The following is a 24,861-nucleotide window of genomic DNA, read 5'->3' on the forward strand; positions in this document are numbered from 1 at the left end:
ACCTGGGTATTAAGTTCAATTATGACCAGAGGAGTGGGAAGAAAGGGAACAGTTCATCTGCCCTTAGGCTCTTCAAATTCCTTCTGCCTCACAACGCATGACTAAGAGACAGCAAAGCATCCTTTGCTCAGAATTACTTGTCCCTTAAGTCTTAATAAAGGAGGCTATACACAAAGTACATTTAAATTAACTGTTGCCATACTTATTGTCCACTTGCAATAAATAAATGCCTTTAGTTTGGTCAAGCTACTAAGTGCCTGGCATGGACGCAGTGATCGGTAGCTTGGTGAGGGGATTAAATGATTTGGAAGAAGCTTAGGTTCTCTCTTCCTCTGGTGGAAGGATAACCTTAGCCTCTTTTCATGGGCTGTGGAATGTCCTCAGATACAAAACAGGTCACCAGCTGCTATTAATAAAGTCGCTTTGCTTGAAGCAACAAGAATGGCTTTATGGAAATAGCTCTTCTTTTTAACAGTCACCCCGAAGTCCTTAATTAAAAATGCCTTTTTTCTCCTTCTATGCTAAAATGACCCAAACTTTGCTTTCTAGTCTTCCTGGATTAAAAACTATATACTGCAAGGGAAAAAAGGAGATGTAAACTCTTTTTGGGTAATTAAGGTCTGGAATTAGCTGTTTTCTAGAAGCAACAAACTGCTTAGGGATAAGTGAAAATGTTGGGTAATTATTAACAAAAATAAATTAATCACAGAAACAGACCCCCTAACCCCCCCACCTCCACCCCATGGATGTTTGGAGTTGGCTGCCTCTCTGAGCAGCTCTGAGATTTAAGAATCTAAACAGCTTGGATGTCTCAGTCATTTCTTCTATTACAATGGTTCTCAAAGTGTGACCCCTGAACGGAAGCATCAATCAGCCTCTGCATCACCTGGGATCTGGTAAGAAATGCAAATTATCAAGGCTGGCCAAAAATCTGCCCAATCAGAAACTCTGTGGGAGGGGCTCAGCAATAAGTGTTTTACCAAGCCCTCTAGGCAATTCTTACATACTCTAAAAGGTTGGAAACCACTGTTCTATTAAAGCTGGGTATTTTCAAACCAATTGCCTAATATATTTCTATATTTCAAGAATTAAACTGACAATTAATGGGGAGGGAAAAGTTTTCAAAGGTAACTGAGAAGAGAAATGCAGCTATCCTTAGGATAAAAATACTAGATTCATAGCAGTGATTCTCAACCCTAGAATGAACACTGGAATGGCTGAACAGGCTTAAAAAAATACCAGGACCTTACTCCAAGCCAGATGAAACTGAGTGTAGGGTAGAGAGGCAGCGATGATATTTAAAAAATGCACCAGTTATTCTAAAGCACCGGGAAGGCTAAGAATCACTGATAGAAAATAACCACAGCAGTCAGACTCTTAATAGAAGTAGGAAGCCTAAGAACTAGAAAACAGGGCTACATGGATGTTTCTAGCAAGAATATATATATACGTTTTCATAGACTAGGTTTGTGTCATATTAATTAAGCACTAGCTGGCATGCAGGACTTGGGAAGATAACATTACATTTTATTGCCTCATACTCTCCTTAAACCTCATGGGTTGAACAGTTCTTATTTCTAGAAGAGATAAGTCACCAATAAATATAATTTGAGAGAGGAATCTGAGTTTTGATCTTATAGGCTTATTCCAAAATAATTTAAAAAATAATATATGTTGGAGCATGAAGCCACCACGATCCTATATGGACTATGGGGATACATTCTCTCTACACTTCCAGCTGGTTCTACTAATACCATCTTCCTTCCTGACAGAGGAAAATGGGACTTGAGTTTGAGAATGGATTAGAAGCACTGAGTGGCTTAAAAACAGAAGATTACCATAAAAAGGCATCAAAACCAAGTCAGTTTTAGCTATGTCCTATTTTACTGTTTTATACACACACACACAATTTCATAATGAATATTGAGCGCAAAACCATAAATTAATAATAATTCCAATTTACATTTATTTCATAGCACTTTGCAGTGATTAATCTTCTTTTACACATTAATTCATTAGATTTCCACAAAAATGCCTCATGAGGTCATCAGGATAGATACAATCATTGTTGTTATTTTAGTTTTGCTTATGAGAAGACAAACTTAATTAAGTGAATTATCCAAGGCCAAGAGTTATATTGACAATGTTAATAAGTAGCAGCTTTAGCTGTGGTAATAATATTTTGATGTCTGATATTAGTAATTTTGTGCATGTCAGTTTTAAAACCTCAAAGTATGGTTATTTTTATTTCCAGAAGAGTATAAATAGACAAATGAATTAAAATATATAAAAGAGGGAAACACAATATAATAAAGTATCCAATCAGAAAAAATAAACACATAAAACACTTTCGCTTAAAATACTTGGAAAGACTGTAACTTCTTTTTTACTTTTCTAGAGTTGGTAGAACTTTTTTTTTTTTGTGGTACGCGGGCCTCTCACTGTTGTGGCCTCTGCCGTTGCGGAGCACAGGCTCCGGACGCGCAGGCTCAGCGGCCATGGCTCACGGGCCCAGCTGCTCCGCGGCATGTGGGATCTTCCCGGACCGGGGCACGAACCCATGTCCCCTGCATCGGCAGGCGGACTCTCAACCACTGCGCCACCAGGGAAGCCCTAGAGTTGGTAGAACTTATCTTTGAATTCTTAACAGATCCATAAAACATATAAATAAAAGATAAATTGTAAGATGCAGCTCTGATTTTATATTTGGGCTATATAACTGCTACAGATCATTTTTAGGATAACTAAGTACTATTTTACTTCTTAGAATATTAGCAAATCATTAAATAACTTTGATCTGCTCATATCAGAAGATTTGTTTCTTGATAAATTTTATATTATTCTTATGGTGTTAAAGTATAGAACGGTATTCTGCTTCATTTTAAAACATAATACACCTCTTTCAAATCTGAAACCAGGTACTTTAAAAGATAGTTAGCAAATTAAAAAATGTAGAAGCTTATATTTCAACTGTCAAGTAAATATGCAGGGAGATATATGGAAAATACTTAAAAAAATTTTAACCTAATTAGACTGTCTTTCATACTTTGTGTCTATTAAAACTCATCAACTATAATTTAATATTCAAGCATTTTACACCACCAAAGTATTACAAAACACAAAAAGGGGGTTTGTTACAATATACATACTACATGCTTCATACAGGATAATCTCTCACTATTAGAAAACATTAAGCTGTGTACTATTCTTAATTAAGACCCCATTTCAGATAAAGCAATTTGCAATGTAACTAATGACATAGTATGCATTTGCACTGGATAATTAGAGTAGTCAGTAAATAAAGCTTTACAAAGCAGGAAATAAAAACAGGTAAGGGAGTTGTGGTTCGTTCATCTCCTTGCTTACTAATGAGAGCTAGAATAGAGATCAGTCACTTCCCAGCACGTTCCTTGATGTGTGCAATAAAATCACATGCTGTAGACAGATACACTAACCTAATATAACCACCAGGTAGGTGTCAGTTCAGAGAAATACACGAAGAGAAACAAGTGATAAAGCAGTATAAGCTAAAACTAACTCATAGTAAAGACAGAATAATTACTAGGAATGCCCAGACTATATGCCCTGTGATGTAAATGAGTAATGGGAATATTAACCATATTATTTTAAATTAAGAACATACTTTAGAAAACCCTAAATTAGTATATATATTCTACTTAGGCTTAAATTATACCTAGAGTTATGGAAGTGGTGAAATGTTTGATTTTACAAACCACGGAAGTGATTTTTCTTCTTTAGGTTGGAGAAAAAAAAATGCATAGGGTCTCTTGCTAATAGTAGTAACAAGATCAGACATCAAATTTTAACATTTTCACATTAGAGAAACTGAGTTCTACCAAAATCTAATCTGTTAAATCTAGGCAATGATTTCCTTTTAGCAGAGGTATTACGTAACTTACGCATCTTCATTCTACTGTCATATTGGTGAAGCAAGCATGTTGCTCTAATCAGGTACTGTGTATAACACCCAGGTGTCTGTTCAGTCAAATTACCACTTGTTATCAACTCATAATTTCAATTAACTTACAGCTTAATACAGCATCTCTTGAATTGAGAATTTATTATAGATGGAGCAGAAGAGATAGTTATAACATTTTTTTCTGAACAGATTTTGGGACAGACTTTCTAATGCAGGATATGAGTAAATTATTTAGGTTCTCTGCTATTCTCAGTTTGCACAAATACTGAAATCTAATTTGGCTTATTGGTGTTTTGGCTCCAAATACATAAACCTCCCCAATTCAAAATACTGCTTGCTTTAAATCAACCTGGTGAGTACTTATTATTTTTCCTTGGCACAGACTACCTTACATTTGTCAATTACATGAGTGAGTGTATAACACACAAAATATATATTCTGCTTTACTAACCAGGCTGTAAATATGAATACGCTGAGAGAAAGACCATGTCTGTTATCTTTTTAAATAAAGTGAAAAGAAGCAGAAAATCTTACCTGGACCTAGCATAGAAACTTCATCACAGCAGGGACTAAAATAAATGCTTTTTTTTTTTTTTTAACAAAGAAAAGGTAAAGAAACCAATTATCTTTAGGCAAAAACCTGAATACTAGAGGAATGTGAACCGATAATATCAGTAAGTTCACATTTTTGTTAACATATAGGTGTTGGCAAAGAGTAGCCTCCATAACTATTTTCAAAATTGAGGCGCAAGAGCATAATTATGATATTACAGACAGCATATTTGCCTCCCCCATCATAATTATTGCCAAGAGTTTCAAAGCCAGTCAACAGTGAATACGGAGCTATTCTAAAAAGCATCCTTGAGCACTTTTTTCTCTTGGGCATCCTTTTTTTCTTGGGCATCCTTCCTATCTATAGATACTCCCTTATTCCGAGAAGTTAATTAAAATATAATTTTGCCAGACATATTTTTCCCCATCTCCTTTGAAACTTCTACTGGTGACAGGCTTCAGAAAACTAGAAAATAAGCTCCATGCCAGCTGTCCCTTGTCCCCTGGCCCATACTGTGAAAATACAGAGATTCAGAGAAAACAGCATATATGTACAGGTTGACATCAATAGCACATCCTGAAATCTAATTATTGCAGTTACATATGAAACACTGCTTTTGTCCCCTAGAGAAAATTCTTCAAGATGATAACTCAGTTTCACAGCTGGAAGAAGAAAGGATTCCATCAGAGTACTTGATTGGGCAAAGGGACAGGATGAATTTTAGTGGGTTGATATTACTATTAATTTTGCCAAGGTTTATTGCATAAATTTGGGTAAGGCACTGCTATTTAGTAAATGGAATTGAGAGTGGATAAAATATATAATAAAAAATTCATACAGGTTGGCAGGAAGAAGTTAAAACTGTTCCTGTCAGTTGTAAAATGGTCACCTAATTTCCTCTAGTTTAATATGAAAACATCAGAGAATACATAAATGAAATGGCACATTATTTTTGACCCAAAATAATTTTCCTGTAATATTTGAAATTAAAAGTTCTAATGTAAAATACTGTAAAATACTGTAAATCTAAAATAAGGTCTTAAGAAAAAGTTAAAGCCCTAGTTAATGAACTTCCAGGAGATACAGATAAAAAAGATAACAGCAGATTCAATACTGAATAGTTTTTAGAACTACTCCTTTATGTACTGAAAAATATCTCCACTGTACACAAAGGGTAGGTATAACTAAGGAAAAAATCCTCTTGGCTGTAAAAAAATAAACACTATGTTAAATATGCTTTAAAACCATCTAATTTCTTATGATGATTTCAAGAGAGGCTAGAATTAATTAAATGATATCAGCACCTTACAATAACTGAACTTTTGCAAAGATGTAGGCCCACACCTCTATTAGTTTTTGGAGGCCTTTATCTAATTCCATTACCTTCCAGGAAGCAGTAAGAACTATCTCCACAGCATCTTAGAGTAGAAGGCTGGAGTGATCATTCACTCCAGTATTTTAAACCTGGGGGGCCCTTAGGTTCTAGGTGGACTCCAATGGTACTGTTAGCTTTTGGAAACTGAGTAAAAGTATGTGCACTCAGGAATATGCATTTTATGAGGAGAGGGCCGTGTTTCATCAGAATTTCCAAGTGAAATAAACATGAAAAGGTACAGAAAAAACTAGTTAAGTAGCCTAACTTCCAGTTTACAAATAAGCCTGGAGAGTTAAAATGATTGCTCTAAAGACAAACCTAGAATAGCTATAAAATACCCAGAACCAGGTCTCTTGATAACCAATTAACTCAGTGTACTATTTTGCCCGTATCATTCTTCTCAGAGGGTAAGTAGGAAAAATGTGTTAAATGTGCACAGTGTTTTCATAACTGGATCTTATCTCAAGTAACAGAGAAGTTTCTAGGTCAGAATACTACCTATAAATACAAAGTCTGAAGATACGGAAGGCAATACAGGTGATCTACGTAAGCCAAAAAAAAAACCCTCATGGATCTCCCAATACCATGCTGCCTCCAAGCCAAGCACATATGCCCGCTTTCACCTTAAGACAGCATAGCACATGCCATTGATCTCCAAGCTGACAGAGAAAGCCGCAGGAGTCCAAAGGGAAGAATGGATGGATCCTGAGATATCACATTATGCAATAGAGAACTACCTCAGTTTAACATGGCCCAGGGGTTTGAACTTTCCCTGGCTCACTGCCTCAACACCCATGCCTCTGCCCCAAACACACACACACACACACACACACACCCACACACACATATATAAAATTATAGACAGGTACAGCGTGATTTCAAGGTATAGATATATAACATACAAATGAAAACAAAGCATGAATTTAACTGATTTATTAGCCAATTAATTTCATGATTTTTCATGATTAATTTTAGGAAGGAATGTCACTAAAATAAATAATTAGGAAGAAATGTGCATTAATCTTGCCAAGTCACCCTGTGTATCCTCTTGCCATTTCTAAAACTAGAAAGCCATTTAACTTGTGCCTATGAATCAATGTGTGTATAAACATCTAAGCACATATTCTAGCTCTACCGTTTACATATGGTATGATTTTAGGCAAATGACTTAGTCTCTCTGTGACTCAAGTTCCTGATTAGTAAAACAGAGAGAACAGCAGTACTGACCTTACTGAGCTGTTGTGAGGATTAAATGTGGTAATATGGGTAAAGTACCTAGAATAAACTTTCATATTTTATGATGACAAAAGAACTGTCATCATTGTCATCCTCACCATCATCACAAAGAGACATATATGCAATTAATTAGTTATGGAGAAGAAGGAGTTAAGAAGGAAGCTTAAGATAAAATTGTTTATTAACAAAATGCTCAAGCTATCATGAAAATTCAAACTACTTCCTGGGAGAATACCAGAAAGTCTATTCGGCCCAGGCGTTTCTTGGGGCCGCATTGCCATGGACTTGGCATGCCAGGGTTCTCCACCCAAATGGGATGAGAAGGATGGGTTGATCTGGGCCAATGGAGCAGTCCCCTTCCCTCCTTACAACTGTGGGTGAGCAGCGTCAGGTGCTCCAGCCTCAGTTACACCAACTTGTTGTGTGGGAGATCTGATTAGTCTAAATGTTGTATCTCTGCAATATCTCTGACCAGCAGCTTAACTGAAGGGAAGTGATCTTAGGAATTGACTTCTTTGAAAGTGAAATGCTTTGATGACAATTTTAAAGATAATGGGATGCTCTTGGAATTTATGGAGACAGTATGCAACATCACCATGAAACAGTGAAACCTTGAATCATGTCTTGTGTGCATGACTCTCTTGCGGTCATTCGATCCCACAATGGGAACCCATCTAAAGCCACGGAACACTGAAAAACACTAATAACTTCCAACACAAAGACAGGCACCAAGACTCCCAATGGTGTTAGTCACCAACATCATTCAAGTAATTATCCATCCGGTGTCTATTTGTTAGACCACAATCTTGAATATATCAACTTAAAACATGTTGTCGAAAATGAAGAGCTTTACCTTTTTATATTCAGCAATGCCCAAGGTATTCCAGAGGGAGTATGAAATGCAGGTAGCAATTTTACCCCAAGTTCCACTGCTTTCTTTCGAAATATCTGAAACGTTAAACAATTAAGTGAGCTACTGTTGAAAGAAAAACAAAATATGCTATTCTACTATCTCACATTGAGCATGCTTCTACTTAAAATTTTTTTGATATGAAAAAATAAAAGTTTCTCAAATTAATAGAATTACCTAGGAACGTAAGAATGGTCCAGGGGCCATTGTGCTGTGCAGTATTTATTACCAATCTTGGTTGCACAAAGAATCGTGTAGGGAGATTTGAATAATACTGATGTCTGGGTAGCACTCCTACGATTCTAATTTCTATGGTTTGGGGCTCCCAGGTGAGAATTTTTTAAAGCACCACAGGTGGTGTCAAGTGATTTCAACGTGCAAGCCATGGGGGAGAACCACTGTTGCTGGTGAGTAAGTCTTGGATTGAAAATCAGGAGCTCTGGTCCTGTTCTGCCTTCACTTATTTACTAGGGCACAGAGAAAGGATAAGTTGTAAAAAGACATATTATTACAAGTAATCTATACATCCTCTCAGCCCTGTGCGGTTTTAACTTCCTCTTATGTTAAGTGTAGGTGATATGAAAGATACAAAGTTAAATTTGATACAAATTTCTGCCAATAATTTAGTAAAGAAGGCAATATATGCATATACATATCTGGAACACAGATAAAATGACTGCATAACTTAAAATCACCTGGGAGTTCAGATGAGTTCAGTAAGGCTGTATGGTGGAGATGGCATTTAGATGAGGATTGTATGCAGTGTGTAATGGGGGTTAATGATGCTAGAGACAGGCTGAGGTGGGGGGAGTGGAGGGGCATCCCTGAAGGTAAGCACAGACACAGGCAAGCGGGGGCCTGCAGAAGAAAATGGAATAAGTCAGCTTCCCTGTCCACAAAAAGGGGGAATACTGGAAAATAAGGTCAGGTATACATAGCATAGGCCCAAATCATGAAGGCTCATAAATGTAAGGCTAAGAATTTTATCCCGTTAAAATGGAAAAATATTGAAAGTTTTTGAGCAGCCAGTTCACTTGAGCAGAACTGTGCTTTAGGAAGGTTAATTAGATGACATCCCTTCACAGTTTTAGGTCCAAAGAAAAGCACTAAGTTAATTTACTCATTGAAGGAAGGACTGCTACAGCTTTCCCTGTTATAGCTGTGGCAGCAAGCAGGAGCCTTGTCCCTTCTCCTTGCCATACTGTACGACTGAGCGTGGTGGGCTGGGAACTTACTATTTCCTCTGCCTCTTCCTCAAACAAGGGAGACGTGAGAAAGGTTGGGGAAACCCTGAAAAGCATGGAGAATGAAAGCAAAGTCCTCTCCCAGCAAGGGAAAGCATTCATTAAAGCCACTGTCAGAGAAGGCTTGTGTGCCCAGAGGAAGGGGTTTCAGTCCTTAACTCCTGCTTTAAGACCCAAGCCTCCCCACAGAGAAATCCAGGCACTGGGTTTCCGGGCTGAGGAGAATTCAGTAATACGGATATTGACACTGTTTCTGAAACCCTACTCTTTTGGAATCTAACTCTTACTTTGTAATGAAAGTTGAGGAAATAATGAGTTTTAATGTAAGAATTTGGCTGGCAGTCAATTTAGATAAACTAGCATTCCTGGAATACAAATGAGGACACAGACATTTGTAGTACATAAGGAACTAAAAAATAAAGATACCATTTTTTCCCCGCAAATTATTATTATAACTCTTTCTGAAGTGGACAATTTCCTGTTTCAACAGCAAACGGTGAATGGAAGAAGAGGAGAAAGAAAAGAAGCCAAAAGGTATATTCTTCCTTTCCTGTCTCTGTCATGCCCTAGAGAATTCCAAGGTCTCTTCTGCTGTAAGGGATTATCCAATCACTGCCCAGCCATCTCCTGACTTTCTAGTTTCCACCCAACTTTTAAAACTGTTAATTAATTAACTCCTTTTCAAGAAACTTACATAGGACAGAAGTCAGACTTGTAATTAAAACACCATCATGAATATTATAGCCATATGGCATGGGAGTTAAGGGCTCAGGCTTTGAAAACACAATGCCTATATTGGAATCTCAGCTCTACTTCTTCAAATTGGGTATAATCTTGGGCAAACTGCTTAATCTACCTGTGCCTAAACTTCCTCAACCATAAATTGGGGATAACAATAGCATTTGCTATTTTAAAGGTTGTGGAAAGAAACTGAATGAACTATTATATTTAAAGACCTTAGGATACAGTCATCACTCTAAAAGGTTAGTGGTAGTATTTATGGTAAAATGATAAGGGTATTTCCCCAAGAACTTTCCCTATTTACTGCCTGAAATTCTTTCTTTTCTTTAATCCAGCTGCTGTTTTGGTACGCTCTACTTGGGTTCTCTGTGTGCGTGAATATATATTTTTATAGACAAATATACTGGGTTGGCCAAAAAGATCATTATGGAAAAATCCGAATGACCTTTTTGGCCAACCCAATACGTGTGTGTGTGTGTGTGCACGCGCGTGCACGCACATGTATGCCTCCCCCACCCTCAAACACACATTCTTCATCAAAAGCATTCATTCTCAAGAGCTAAGCCTTTAGTTCTCATCATTGCATTCCCAAATTCAACTTTCCATCTTGACTCTAGCTCTGCACTTCTACTTCTGTGCTCACATCACAATCTGGGCACCCTGTTGTCTTTTGGAACTTAAGATATCCAAGGTGAAATCAATCATTTAATGTCCAAGGCAAATGTCCCTACTTCCATCACTGACACTTCTGGTCAGCCAGTCCCTGGGGCTCAAGAGAGCACGCATTTTGACTTCTGATTTCTCTCTTCAGTTATTAAGCATCAACATTAAAGTTCTTGGCAACATCGCATATACAGCCCATTTCCTTTCTGTAATACAAGCACAGTCCATTCATATTTTCATCACCAGTTACTATGAAGGGCATGAGAGCAAAGAAGGTCCTCTTACCTGGTTTCCCATTCTCCAGGATTTCCCCTCCTGTCTCCATTAATCTGTATCTATGTTATCTGATTTCTCTTTTTACCATACAACTTTCTTATTCAAGAAACCATAATAATTCCCTCCGTTGTATGAAATGTCAAGTCAGAAATGATCTACTGACTTATCAATGACCTCTATGAATCAGACCATCTATTATCTTCTATTTTTTCAAAGACCATCCTGGCTGAAGCTTGAGTCTTCAGGGTTTCAAGTACTCATTCAAGTTCAGTCTACCGTAGTATCTTTGTTAAAAAATGTTTTTCCCCTCAGATCTATTGAGATATAATTGACATACAACATTGTGTAAGTTTAAGGTGTAACACATGATGATTTGATACATGTAGATATTGTGAAATGATTACCACAACAAGGTCAGTTAACACTTCCATCTTCTTGCATAGTTATCTTTTGTGTGCATGTATCATGCCATCTTAGCATACTTATTTACATAGTTCTCTCATCCTGAAACACGCTGCTCTGCCTCCTGTTGGCCAATCCAAATTCACTCATTCTCCAAGGTCCAGGTCAAGTCCCAACCCCAGGCCAAGATCTTTATCTCCTGTGAACTTCTACACTGACAACTGGCATCACAAAATGCAGCATTTGATTAAAGAAGGCAAGATCCAGATCTCTCAATGTTTTCTCGTGTTACTCTCTTGTATCCTCAAATAATTTTCTTTTCTTTAAAAGTAGAGAAAAAATCTCCATTTCTCCTTCATTGTCTATTATACATATCCAACCCAAATTTGGTCATTTTGTGTTAAATTTATTGATATCTCCACATTATTCCTATGAGTGGTAGGTGGGAAGTTTTTATAATCTCAGTTAACAGACAGGAAGGAAACAGCGACCCATTCCATCTTGAGGTTTTTGCCTTTGCTGTTTCCTCTGGCTGCAATGCCCTTTCCCTAGCTCTTTGCATGCCTGGTTCATTCTTAACTTCAAGAATCCACTTAAAAGTCCCCTTTTAAGAGAGGTCTTTCTTAACAACCCCACATAAAGTTGGCCATTCTCATGTATTGTTTATCATATATCACCTTGCTTATTTCCATCCCACTATTTATCACATCCTAATTATCTTATTTGCTTGCTTGTTGATTGTTTGACAACCCCACTAGATGTAAGCTTCATGAGGGCAGGACTTTGTCTTGTTCTAGCATCCAGCAAAGTAGCTGGTACTCAATAAATGTTCATTTAATAAATGAATGAATCAATCAAATATTAATAAATATATCTGGAGCACTGTAATGAGAAACCACTAATATTCTAGTATTTGCAAAGTGTTCTATTCTATTCCACGAGTTTCTATTGTCTGCAAATAAATACATCAGGTATTCTGCAGTCTCAACCTTGGGCACAATTACAAAATAGTTTTTGGATGAAAACATTAACTAACCTATTGATACTTTAAATGAAATCATACGTTGGCCTAAATCAATTTCAATTCTTAATATTTGATTTGTTACCTCCTCTTGAGACACGAAGAGGTTAGTTACTTGGAGGAGGAATCCAGATTCTCAAAGAGAGCATCTTTCTACCCAAAATGGTGAGTAATAAAATTCCAAACTAGCTAACAAAGTTAATATTGTTAAAAGAATGAAGGAGAAATGTCACAAATCATTCTGAAGTGCAGTTAAGTTTTAACTAGCACATCTTAGATAATGTGCTCAAAAGTAAATGACCACAAAAAGCACACTAAATGGTACTTCACTGCCCCTTCAAATGGGGCAGGCATGCTGGAGGGGGCATTGGACCTAGGTCAGCACTTGGATCCTAGGATTGGCTCTACTACGGTTCAGTGGGAGGCCTGGACCCATCACTTAACTTTTTTGGTTCTCAGCTTCCCCAGTGAAATGGGAGAGCAGGGCTGATAATTTCTAGTTTTGATTTATTCCTGAAAAAACTAGTATCAGGAGTCACAAAGCTAGTACTAAAATGAGACTGGCAAAAAAACGAAACTATCATAATTTTTTAGATAGAAAGTGTTAATTTGCCACCCAATTCTTAGTCAATCTTGGTTTTCAGGGTTTGTTGGTACCTATATTTGGCAGGTGGGTTTTGTAAAGTTAAGAGGGCAAGATGAAAAATGACAGATAATAAAATGTAATCTGTGCTGATAATAGAAGACATACTCATTTTTAAAAAAATGACCATTAAAACTGAATAGGGTTTTTGGGCAACTTGCACCGATCAGTTTGAAATGGGCAGATATCTAATGACCCAAAAGGAATCTTCAAAAAGATTCTGCATTATGGAGATTCTGATTACATTCACAGAAAAAATCAAAACTAATAAGATTTGCTTAAAGAAGGATGGTAAAATGTTATGAAACAGCTTCTAAAATAATCTTTCAAGCATGTAATGAATAAATAGGTGTAAATAAAAACTTTTATGGTCTAAAGTTAAGAGTTTCAAAATGACTATACCTAAACTGTATCTTTTCATTATACTTAAATAACATCATCACAGTCTTACTGCTGTTTTTGATCAAAAGTTTAAAAAAACTTCAGATTTTAGAACCTACCAAATAAATCTTTTATCTTTTTACTTTACCCTTACAGATAGGATTAGACAAGGCTGTAAACAAGATGTATGGCTTTCTTTGCCTTTCTAGTTTGCAGATCCCTGAAGAACTATACAAGAATATTTACACACCAAAGCAAAGAGTAAGGAAAGAAGAAATGAATAAGAACAGATGGTTCTGGAAAGAACTAGTTTCAGTTCAGACATGGTTCGGTTTGAAATGTACAATATCAAAGCCTTTCTTCAAATGCTCATGCTGAAAACTTCACTGTTAAAAGATCAAACACTAATTCCCCATTAGTACAAGCAGAGTTTACCTATTACTCATTTTTGCTACATAAAGCTTTCAGCACAAAATGCCGTAGATCTGATAAATATCTTTGGCTGAAAATAACTGAAATAACCCACATATCATTAGCTGAGTTGATTAACACACATAATATGGGCCAACCAATAAGTACTTATTGAGCTACTCTGGCTTTTCAATTCAGAGTGGAACCTTAAAAGTTCTAAATATTTGAATAAAGATATAAAAATAGTTAATCCAGGAGAAATTTAGAGCTGGAAGGGACATCAAAGGTCATCTAGTTAAATAATCTTGGTTTACAGATAAGGAAACTGAGGTTCAGAGAGGCCCTATTCCCCTAATTAAATGCTCTGATGTGGGATAGTTTGATGACAGCTATAGCCAAGTGAATGCCAGATTCATACCATCTCAGATACACGTAATTCTTTTGATCTGGAGGGATCTCCCCTGTGAGTCCCTTATATGTAAGTGTGTACACATCTTTCACTGCCTCTTTCTAACTTGTGCATTCTCTCTTTAATTAATCAAAACCCTAAACTGAAGTTTTTCTAAATTAAATGATTTGTTGTATTTGTCAAACTGCATTATGAACTTCATTTTTTAAATTTATAAATTTAATTAGATGAGAACTTTTGTCAACTGTTTTGTTTTTCTTCCCTGTGATTCAGTACAATTCAATTTTTAGCCTCTAGGCCATTAGATGAAGAGAGTATTCTTCACTTTTCTGAAAAATTAAAGCATTAAAATCTCCCCAACTTGTTTATTCAAAATAACAAGGATATGCATGCTAACCTGCCAGTAATCATAGGTTATAACCAAGAAGAATCAATACAACTGTACCTTAGACTTTCTAATGTATGAAAGCACAAAGTGTAAGTGAAAGAAAAAACTTCTGATAAATATAACTCAAAAAATCTAGATGTAGAATGCTCTTAGTGAACAGGCGTTTTAGACTTAGCTAGCTTTTTAAAGATATTTATTCTCATGAAAAAATTAACAGCTAGTGAAACTTTTTTAAAGTTTGCTTTTATACTATCCCCTAGTCAAAATGAATAAATGTTGATAAATGAATTAATAAAATTGTATCCTGATACTATTTTTTTCCTGAGGGTTCAATTTCATTCCCTAGCTCTCAAGTTGGGAAGATTTCATAAAGTTAAGAGGGCAAGATGAAAAATGGGGAGAAAAACTGGGAAGAATTTCAGGCTATTGTTCAAGGTCGACATCACTAGCATCCATGTGGGCAGAAACCAATGCCACCTACTCCTGGAAGTGGTCCAGTGCTTTCCCTGAGCGTAAGCCAGAGTCAAGGTGGCTTGGTAACACACACACACACACACACACACACACACACACACACACAGAACAGGGCCCGAGTTCTAGTTCAGGGTCTACTACTCACCTGTTCTGCCACAATAAAGATGAGGCATTTCACTTCTCTCATTTTCTCGCTTGTAAAATGAGGGCACTAGATAAGACACTTTCTAAGGTACTTTCCTGCTCCATAGGAAGTGGTTTTAAGACTTAAGAAGCACTTAACTACATGTTGCCCAGTGTGGTAAGGGAGATACACCAGAAAAAATAAGATCCCTGATCTCAAGGAGCTTACAACCAGGAAGGCAAATCAGCCATATAAAACTACATAAACATAAAACATACACCAGAAAAAACAATATGAAGCAACATATAAGTAGAGAATAAACAGAGTGATATAGGCTATAACTAGGGAAATAAAACAAAAAGAGAGATTGAGTTAGGTGATAGGGGAGAGCAAAACTTCTGTGGGTACAGATGTGTGTTTATTTGGGGGTGAGTATATACATGTTTGTGCACACTCTGGGTTAATGGGGTGGAGGATAGGAGATAAAGCAGAAGGGAAGAAGAAGGAGCCTGACTGAGAGCAGGGGAGAGAGGTAGATTAATAGGTTCTAGAAAAGGATAAGAAAGAAACAGAGGAAAGAAGGCAAGCTAATGACCTTAACTATCAAGTTAAAGGGTTGGTTAAAAGAGCACATCAGTGGGCTTCCCTGGTGGCGTAGTGGTTGCGAGTCCGCCTGCCGATGCAGGGGACACGGGTTCGTGCCCCGGTCTGGGAAGATCCCACATGCCGCGGAGTGGCTGGGCCCATGAGCCATGGCCGCTGGGCCTGCGCGTCCGGAACCTGTGCCCCGCAACGGGAGAGGCCACAACATTGGGAGGCCCGCGTACCGCAAAAAAAAAAAAAAAATGCACATCAGTTGGGTCAAGAAAGTCCCAACACTTACCATCTTGGTGCCTCCCATTTACAAGTGGAAGGATTTCTCAATCATCAGGATTCTGAGAGATGGGACAGGGAGAAAGGCTGTGGTTCTCATTGGTTATGGAAATTTTCTGAGTTGTAAGGGCAAAGATACATAAATGACAACACCAAGAAACATTACAATGGCTGTCTGAAGGAAAGACCTTGAGAAATAATTAGGGTCCTTTAAAATAATGTTTCCTCAAGAAGAAAATTTCTCTACATGTGCTCTAGAGATAAATGGGGCAGAGGTGGGGCTGGGGAAAAGGAAATAGTATGGTAATAGAAAGTTGTATGTCCTTCTTCTAACATACATTCGATATGGAAGTTAAAAATGCACAGAAAAGGAGAGGAAAACCAATGGCTAGATAGCTCTCACTCTTAGAATTATCGTTAGGTGTACTGCACACTGTGTTATCTTAGATGTTCTAACTCCTAAAGCATTGGCCCAAGAACAGTAAATAACAGCATAGTTCAAGTCATCACACAGGGCTTAAAGATGGATTTTTGAGCTGATCTTTCCACCTCAATTTAAGTTTAAAAAAATGGGCAAGTTGCCAACATAATGTTTTGAAAATATGCAGTCTATTGTTAATAATATTTAATATTAGGTAAGTATGCCACATAGTTCCTGAACATACATCTTACACCAAAAAGAAAACATCTTCCTTTCTTCTTCTTCTTTTTTTTTTTTTAAGAAAACGTAATGCCTGCTAAAGAGACAGAGAATTATGAAAACATGTACCCTATCTGGCTATTATTTCTAACAGAATTTGTGGGAACTACCACACAAAGGTTGTTAATATGTGATATCATATGTTAAAATGGGGACTGCTTTGTTTATTATTACATTTGTAGGTAAACATCACAAATCATTTGATATATACAAAATGCAGGCTTAGAAACCTTTGTTCAAAAGAAAGATAAGAGGAAGAAAATGAAAGAAAACAGCCTCATTTATGCAAATATATTGTGATTTTCTGGCATTTTTGAGTTATGAGGCATTCTCTGCTAGTGAATTTTTCCAGATACTGAATCTCACTTCTAAAGAGCATCAAAATGTTTACAGTTTAACCTTTTTATTTGTATAGGTTTTATAAACATGTTTATCTGTTCTTTTGCTTTAGTGCAATTACATGAATCCTGTCTTGATGACTCAGCATCAGCATCACATGCCAACACTGAGTTGAGGCTAGAAGATCTAGTTCCTGGTCATCAGATGACTGAGCTGTACAATCTTGAGAACTCACTTAACACCCTCTTTGCCTCAGTTTCTAAATATGTGAATAGGGATCATTCTTCCAAATCACAAGATGATTGTGATTAAATGCACACGTGCTTTTGAAAGAGCATAATAGTTATCATCATCATTGTTCTTTGCTGTAAGATACTGGTTCCCTCAGGAGTAATTTAAGCATATTAGGCTTTTGTCCACACACTAAATGGTCCAAAAACTGCTGAGCTTTTACGTCTGCTTCCTATAATCCTACTGTTTCCTTCTGTTATTAGCTATCCGTTAATTACAATGAAGACTTCTCACTGTTGTAGTGTATTTGCTCTCCTTCCAAGTTGCGGCCTAATTTTGTAAACAGTTGTCTGTACCAGGGCCTGAGGATAAGTCAAATGTCTCTTCTGTGTCTATTTTACAGTGCAGGGTGTGAGCTTCAGGAAATGTGCCCTCTTTTCTGTCAGATGACTACATTTGAACTACTAACTCTATAGGTATGAAAAAGCAACTAATTAGTATGTTATTTAGGAGTAATAGTTTGTAAGTTTACAAAGTAAACTAAATACCTATGTCTACATAGGTTTTGTTTGCTTTTTTAAAAAAAAATGTAAAATGTTAGCCACTCTTTTTTCATTCTATCTAAGCAAATGTAAACTTACCTGGTTGTGCATCTATTCCCATTTAACTGGTGTTTTTTGATTTCTGCATCACCCTCCTTTATTTATTTATTATACATGGATACCTCCAAAGTGCCTCTGGGCACAGAGTTCATAATTTCATATGTCAGTTGATGGATGAACATTTCAAGTTATCAAAGGGTGATGCTGCTGGACATAAAATTTGGAAGCAGGGCTATTTCTGTCTTATGTTTGTGTGCCCCAAAGCAAGTTGATTAATCTCTCTTAGCCTCAGCTTCCTCATCTACAGAATAGAGAAACATACCTTTGCATTCTATAACTCAGAGAATTTCTCTTTTCCCTATTCTTTTTCCCATGCCAAAATTAAAAATTTTAATTTTCTTATTCTACTATGAATATATTCTCATTATCGAAAAATCATAAAATTAGACAAATAGACAAAAAATATAGAGCTCCATCAATCCTATCCACCCAAACACAATTATTGTTAACATCTTAATTATCTATCTTCTAAATGGTATTGATTGCATTTCTTTTGAAAAATGGCATCTTCCCACATATACTATTTTGTAATGTTTTAAATTCATCCCCAGTTAATCTACATTAAACACATCATTCTACATCAGAGGTCAGCAAACATTTTCTGTAGAGGGTCAGATAGTAATTATCTCAGGCTTTGCCAGGCACATTCTCTATATTTCATGTTTTTTAAATTTTTTCTTTTATCATCTTTTAAAATGTAAAACCATTCTTAACTCTGGTAGTACAAAAACAGGTCTCAGACTGAATCTGTGCTATCGGTTGCTGACTCCTGTTTTACATCAATGCATAGATTTCTGCAACATCTTTTTTAAAACAGCTATATAGTATACTAGTGTATGGATATGTCAGAACTTAGATACCAGTCCCCTATTATTTGACACTTAGGTTTCCACTGTGTTGATGTTGCAAACAGCAGTGAATAAATATCTCTGTACATACTTATCTGTATTCATGACTATTTCCTCAGGTTGAACGTTTGAAAGTGGAATTTTTGGTCAGAGGGCATTCGCTCATTCACTCACTCACTAACTATAGTTGTAGGTTCAAAGCAGCCAGAGACAAAATGTAAATGAATGAGCACATCTGTAGTTTGCGAACCCCTGGATTACACTAATTTGACTGAAAGCATCTTAAATATTTTTCATTTAAATGAAGAGGTTTTAAAATATATTCACATACCCTATTTCACGATAGCACTACTATGTTTTTAATAGATAAGTGTTATATTCTTACAGTACCATAAGTAATTCAATGAAACAATGCCTTTTATTAAAAATGATCATCATCAGAATACAAAATGTCACATAACTCAATACTTTTCATATTAGAGGAGTTTTGAATGTATCAATTGAAATAATTTGGGAGGCACTTCCTCTTTAAAATATGAGCATAAATAATAACTAATATGAAACATAATTTATCTTGTCAATTGTGGCCACTCTTGTACTATCTGAATGCATTTTAAAGCGATTGCACACACACACACACACACACCTTAACATAGTTTAAACTTTCTAAATTATAAGCTTCCAAAAAGGAACCTGCTCTGTAATTTTGACCTTTTAAAGATGTCAACTCATTTATTCAACAGATATTTATTGAGTGCTTATGAACTACATGCTAAATTGCACAAGGTACCTGGAATACATAAGTAAATGAGAGAGTTGTGGTCAATGATTCCTAATAACACGTATTTTTGAAGTGTGACAACAGAAAAACATTCACAGAGTAGTATTTTATGATATACAGGGAAGGCCCAGGTAATAACTTCCATTTCTTCTCCAAAAAGAAAATGAAGACAAATACAATAATGTTGCAGTACTTCACAAGGTAATCAGACAAATCCTTGCCATTAGTCTGACCATGTAAAATTGGCAAAGGTATCAGATATATGGAAAAACAATTGTACAAAACTGTAGAGAAAGTTATCATTTAGGTGTTTTTGAAGATCTCAAATTCAGCTTTAGACCAAGCAGGCTTACCCCAATATGATCTATGTAAATAAAATGTACATTTGTGTGTGTGTGACTAGTCAACATCTTGAAGGTTATCATTCAGATGGGAATCACCTACAGTAGTTAAGAACTGACCAATTAGATCTGTAAAAAGAACCAGCTCCAACAGAAAGCACTGGAATAGTCTTTTAAAAAGACTCACGGACAGAGAAAGACAAATACTGTATGATATCACTTATACGTGGAATTTTACAAAGCTGAACTCATAGAAGTAGAGTAGAATTATGCTTGCTAGAGGAGGGGGGCAGGTGCGAACAATGGGGAAAGTGGGAAGATGTTGATCAAAGGGTATAGAAGATGAGTAAGTTCTAGAGATCTAATGCATGGCACGGTGATTATAGTTAACAATAATATATTATATACTTGAAAGTTGCTAAGAGAGTAGATCTTAAATATTCTTACCACAAAAAAGAAATGATAATTATGTGAGGTGATGGAGGTGTTAGCTAACCCTACTGTGGTAATCATTTTGCAATACATAAGTGATCAAATCAACACTTTGCACATCTTAAACTTACACAATGTTATATGTCAGTTATATCTCAAAGAAACTGGAAAACAAGTAGAAGACATGGCAATCACGGATAAAAGGGGAGTAATCAGAAGTAATGGAGGGTGCTCTGCAGCCCACAATCCAGCTGAAGGGCCAGGCGGCAAACCCACAGAGTCAAGATGCAAAGGAAATGGAGTCAAGTTCTTTTAACAATAAACAAACAGCAATGCACTGGATTAAAACTTGACATGAACACTGAAAATTTCATCTGTTAACAAAATAGAGTAAGAGTGGGGTATTCTTACTTTGGCCCTAACTTTATCACTACAGACAGTACCGTTGAAGACAACGACTGAAGACCCTGGGAAAAAGCAACTATCTCTTTATAAGGGTTAGAAAAGGGAAACTATCTCTTTTTTTTTTTTTAGGGATAAAAAAGAAAAACGAACAAAAATTCTGGCCAAGTCCAACATGGATCTTGGACTTTGGGAAAATAAGATTTCAAAAGGCTCTTAAAAAATCTTCATTATATATTAGAGTAATGATAGAAGTTTGTGTCACACATTCCTCAGGGATTATGACAGGACTCTTCTATTTGCAGGGCAACTCTATTTAACTGGAGTTGTCCTTAATATAAATGAAACCCCAAATAGCTTATGCTCAGTTTGATACATTTGTCAGATTTTAGTTAAAAAGCTTTATTATAATTCCCAAAAGAGAAAATGTTTCCCTCAATTTTTTTTTTTTTTTTTTTGCGGTATGCGGGCCTCTCACTGCTGTGGCCTCTCCCGTTGTGGAGCACAGGCTCTGGACGTGCAGGCTCAGCGGCCATGGCTCACGGGCCCAGAAGCTCCACGGCATGTGGGATCTTCCCGGACCGGGGCATGAACCCGTGTCCGCTGCATCGGCAGGCGGACTCTCAACCACTGCGCCACGAGGAAAGCCCTCAATTTTTGATCCAGCAAATTATGACATGGTTTTGCAAACAATGGTGAAAGCCAAATCTGGATGTCTATTTTCTTAGTTCATTTTTTTTAGAAAAGGAATCCTGTTAATTGCACGAGGAGGGACTCATGGTATTAGGTCAGTGGTTCTCAAACCAGCAGCATCAGGATCACCTGGGAACTTGTAAGAAATAAGAAATACAAATTATCAGGCCCCAACTGAGATCTACAGAATCAGAAACTCTGATAGTGGGGCCCATAAATCTGCGTTTTAATAAGTCTTCCTGGGAAATCTGATACACATCACAGTTTGAGAAGCACTGAACTAGGTGAACTCAGGTAATTCAATACGAATGGGAAATAAATTGATTGGAAAGAATAATAAAAATATTTATTGCCACAGGTATAATGTATACTGTTTCTGTAGTGAACTAAGCAAAAAATCTTTAATAATCTTCAAGTTTCACAAATAGCACAAGAGGTATTAAGCCATGTGATGCTGAATTTGCAGTTTAACCGCCAACTCTCCATTTGCTGCTCGCCTGATATTTAAGAGCAAGCGGGACAGCCAATTCCTAAATGAGTAGCAGTCATCACTGCATTTCAGTCTTATGTGCTTGCCACTGTGGTTTAGGAGCTTGTTTTGCTGTTAAGTCATGTCTCTAAGTCACTTAATAGCATTAGAATGGAAAGATACGATCAAATTTATGAGGCCAAGAACGAACCTCCTGTGAGTACTTTATACCACATTGAGAATCTAATTATTGGTTCACAACACGGCATTTATTAGTTTTTTCTCTCTTCATACAGACTCTGTGGCAAATCAGCACACAATAGTATTGTTTTAAAGGGCCATTTATATGTAAAGTAGTTCTTGTATCTATTTTTGGTAGTTCACAGGTAAAATTATCCTGTTTTAGCGTAAGACTGGTCATACAAGGTTAAACACATTAAAAAACAATAAAACAATTATTTTTCAACTGTGAGAGTTAGGCCAATACTGTAGATTTGAAATAATGTAATTGAGAAATATCTGTAAAATGAGGCATGGTTCGTATTAATACTGTGAAGAAGATTTATGTACAATTTTCTTAGGCTATATTTTGGGCTTTTTTTCATTAAAGTTCTTAATAAGGAAATCAACAGGAAAGAAATGGAAACTAGTGGATATATGTAAATATTTCTTGATGTCTAGATTCCTCAGAAAACTTGGAAAAATTAAATACATAAACATTTTTAAGTTTCCTAAGGCCTTTCCAAACTCTTTCCACACAGGCTAAGCTTTGTTTGTCAATGATTGGTTAGAATCTAGAATTGGGGTGGAGGGGATCAACATACTGGTTTTGTGCTGGTTGAATAACTTTTTACATTTGAAATGTCATGATAAAGATTTTTCACTAAGAAATACAAATATAGGTGAATAAAATAATCACACAGCTAATTATAATCACAGACCACACGCATATCGTTAAACTGGATTGCAAATCAAATATTTCAAGGTCACTCCTTTTCCCCATGAGTTTTTTTCTTTCTTTCTTCCCCCACTTCCTTCTTTCTTTTCTTTCTTGCCTCCCTTCCTCCTTTCCTAAACATCTTCCTCTTTTATAGCTCTTGCAATAATAGACACTTATACTGTGAACTGATAACATTTCAAGATAAAAAGAACATAAAAGAGATTTCGCTCCAAGTTACCTGTAACATGCTAACTGTATTTGAAAGTGAATATTCAGACATAAACTATAAAATGTGAACAACGTGCTTTGTTTATACTACTGCCCCATACTAAGCTGCTTAAATAGGATGAGAACCTCTGAGAAAACACAATCATTTAGTAAGAACGCCCAAGTTCAGGGATGCTCGGAATGAGAATGTTTAAGTAGGCTTTCAGCCATATGATTTCCCAAAGACTGAAATGCATAAATGACTTTGGCCAAGTAATAAATAGCTGATGCTTATATAGCACTCAATATATTCCAGTGACTCTTCTGTCTTCATTTATTAAGTCACATAATCCTTCTAACAAGCTTCTGAGGTTGGAAGGGTTATCACCCCTAATTATGTTCACACAACGCCAGCAAGAAGCAGAGCTAGGATTTGAATGCTACAGGCTGGTGCCAGAGTCCGTGGTCGTCAACTGACCACTACTCCACACTGCTGAAACCAAGTTTTGGAACAACTCTGAACAAAAGTAACATTTGTTTTAAAATGAGAATGAATTAATGAAAAAATTGTTCAGTGTTCTCTATACAATATATGTCATATCATAGTGCATCCTATTAAGTATATAGTATGTTTATGACTTGAAAATTTACTAAAAGTGGTAAATAAAAAATTGTTTCAAGTTATTTGGGTAATCTGTTTCATAAAGTAAAAAGATGAATGCTGTAAGTTAAAATACCTGTTCAACCAGAACTTTAAGGCATGTAGAATATTTACATGTACATTTGAATTATGCTTGTTTTACATGTGAAATATGATCTCTAATTTATACATATCACGCTAATGCAAATGCATTAAATATCCTTTTAGAGAGAGAAAGAGATCCAAAATACATCCCAAGATCCAAAATTCATTTCACCAAGCTTGACTGTTGTTCTGGGTAATCTCTTTTATTACTGATTTATTTAAAAACATATTTAAATTCTAAAGACACACAGAGATATAGATCCTCTCACCCACGACACACATGCCTACAGAATGCATAGCCTAGTGTCAAGACACACATCCTAGTAATTACCATCCAGGTCAAAAAACAGGACTTCGTCAGCCCCACTAGAAGCCCTCTGTGTGCCTTGTCCCAGTCGTTACTCCTTCCCTCTCTCCAAAAGTAACCACATCCTGGCATTTATTCTCTTATATTTCTTTATCAACCAACAGCACATGCTTCGACACGACAGACAGTCTTGCCCACTTTAAAAAATAACAACAACAAAAACTACTTCTAAGCCTTTTTTAAACCATAGGCCCCCCCCCTTTTCCCCTTTCATTTCTTTATAATTTATCTGGACAAATTTAAGTCATTTGAACTTTAGGAGCCTCATCCTGCACATGCATAGTGCAGTTCAACACATTCTTCTCACCGTATTTTTGACAAATTGGAAGCTGGATCCAGAGACTTGATCCCTTTGACAAGACTCCGGGTGATATGTTCTTTTATCAGGAGGCACACATGAGGTTTGTTTTCCTTTTGAGAAGTCAGAAGCTTTGATAATCATGGCCTGGATCCATTAACTCATCAGGGGTTGTAAAAATGGGTGAGCTTCTACTTTTATCATTTCACTTTCGTTTATTAACAGAAATAATTTTATTAACATATACTTGGCTTATCTATTACTTGGTTTCCAGTGATACAGTTCACACAGTCAAAGGCTTGATTCAGTTTTCAAGGTAATAAATTGCTTCCCTGTCATTCT

At 36.4% G+C, this 24,861-nt stretch overlaps 1 protein-coding gene across 11 annotated transcripts in view; it reads right to left on the reverse strand.

The window, feature by feature from the left end:
• MAN1A1 (mannosidase alpha class 1A member 1) overlaps positions 1 to 24,861 on the reverse strand; it is a 212,548-nt gene that overhangs the window by 111,039 nt on the left and 76,648 nt on the right. For all 11 annotated transcript variants that reach the window (XR_004022419.2, XR_004022421.2, XR_004022420.2 and 8 more), the window contains exon 5: positions 7,958 to 8,052. Coding sequence is in view for 2 of the 11 variants with exons in the window: in XM_089921966.1 (XP_089778092.1) it covers positions 7,958 to 8,052 (95 nt within the window). In the remaining 9 variants the exon portion in view is untranslated. The remainder of the gene's footprint in view (positions 1 to 7,957; positions 8,053 to 24,861) is intronic.

This window comes from Delphinapterus leucas, chromosome 12 (assembly GCF_059928025.1).
Source record: "Delphinapterus leucas isolate spDelLeu-1000000601 "Yukka" chromosome 12, BTC_Dleu_Yukka2, whole genome shotgun sequence".
In the NCBI taxonomy this organism is placed as follows: Eukaryota; Metazoa; Chordata; class Mammalia; order Artiodactyla; family Monodontidae; genus Delphinapterus; species Delphinapterus leucas.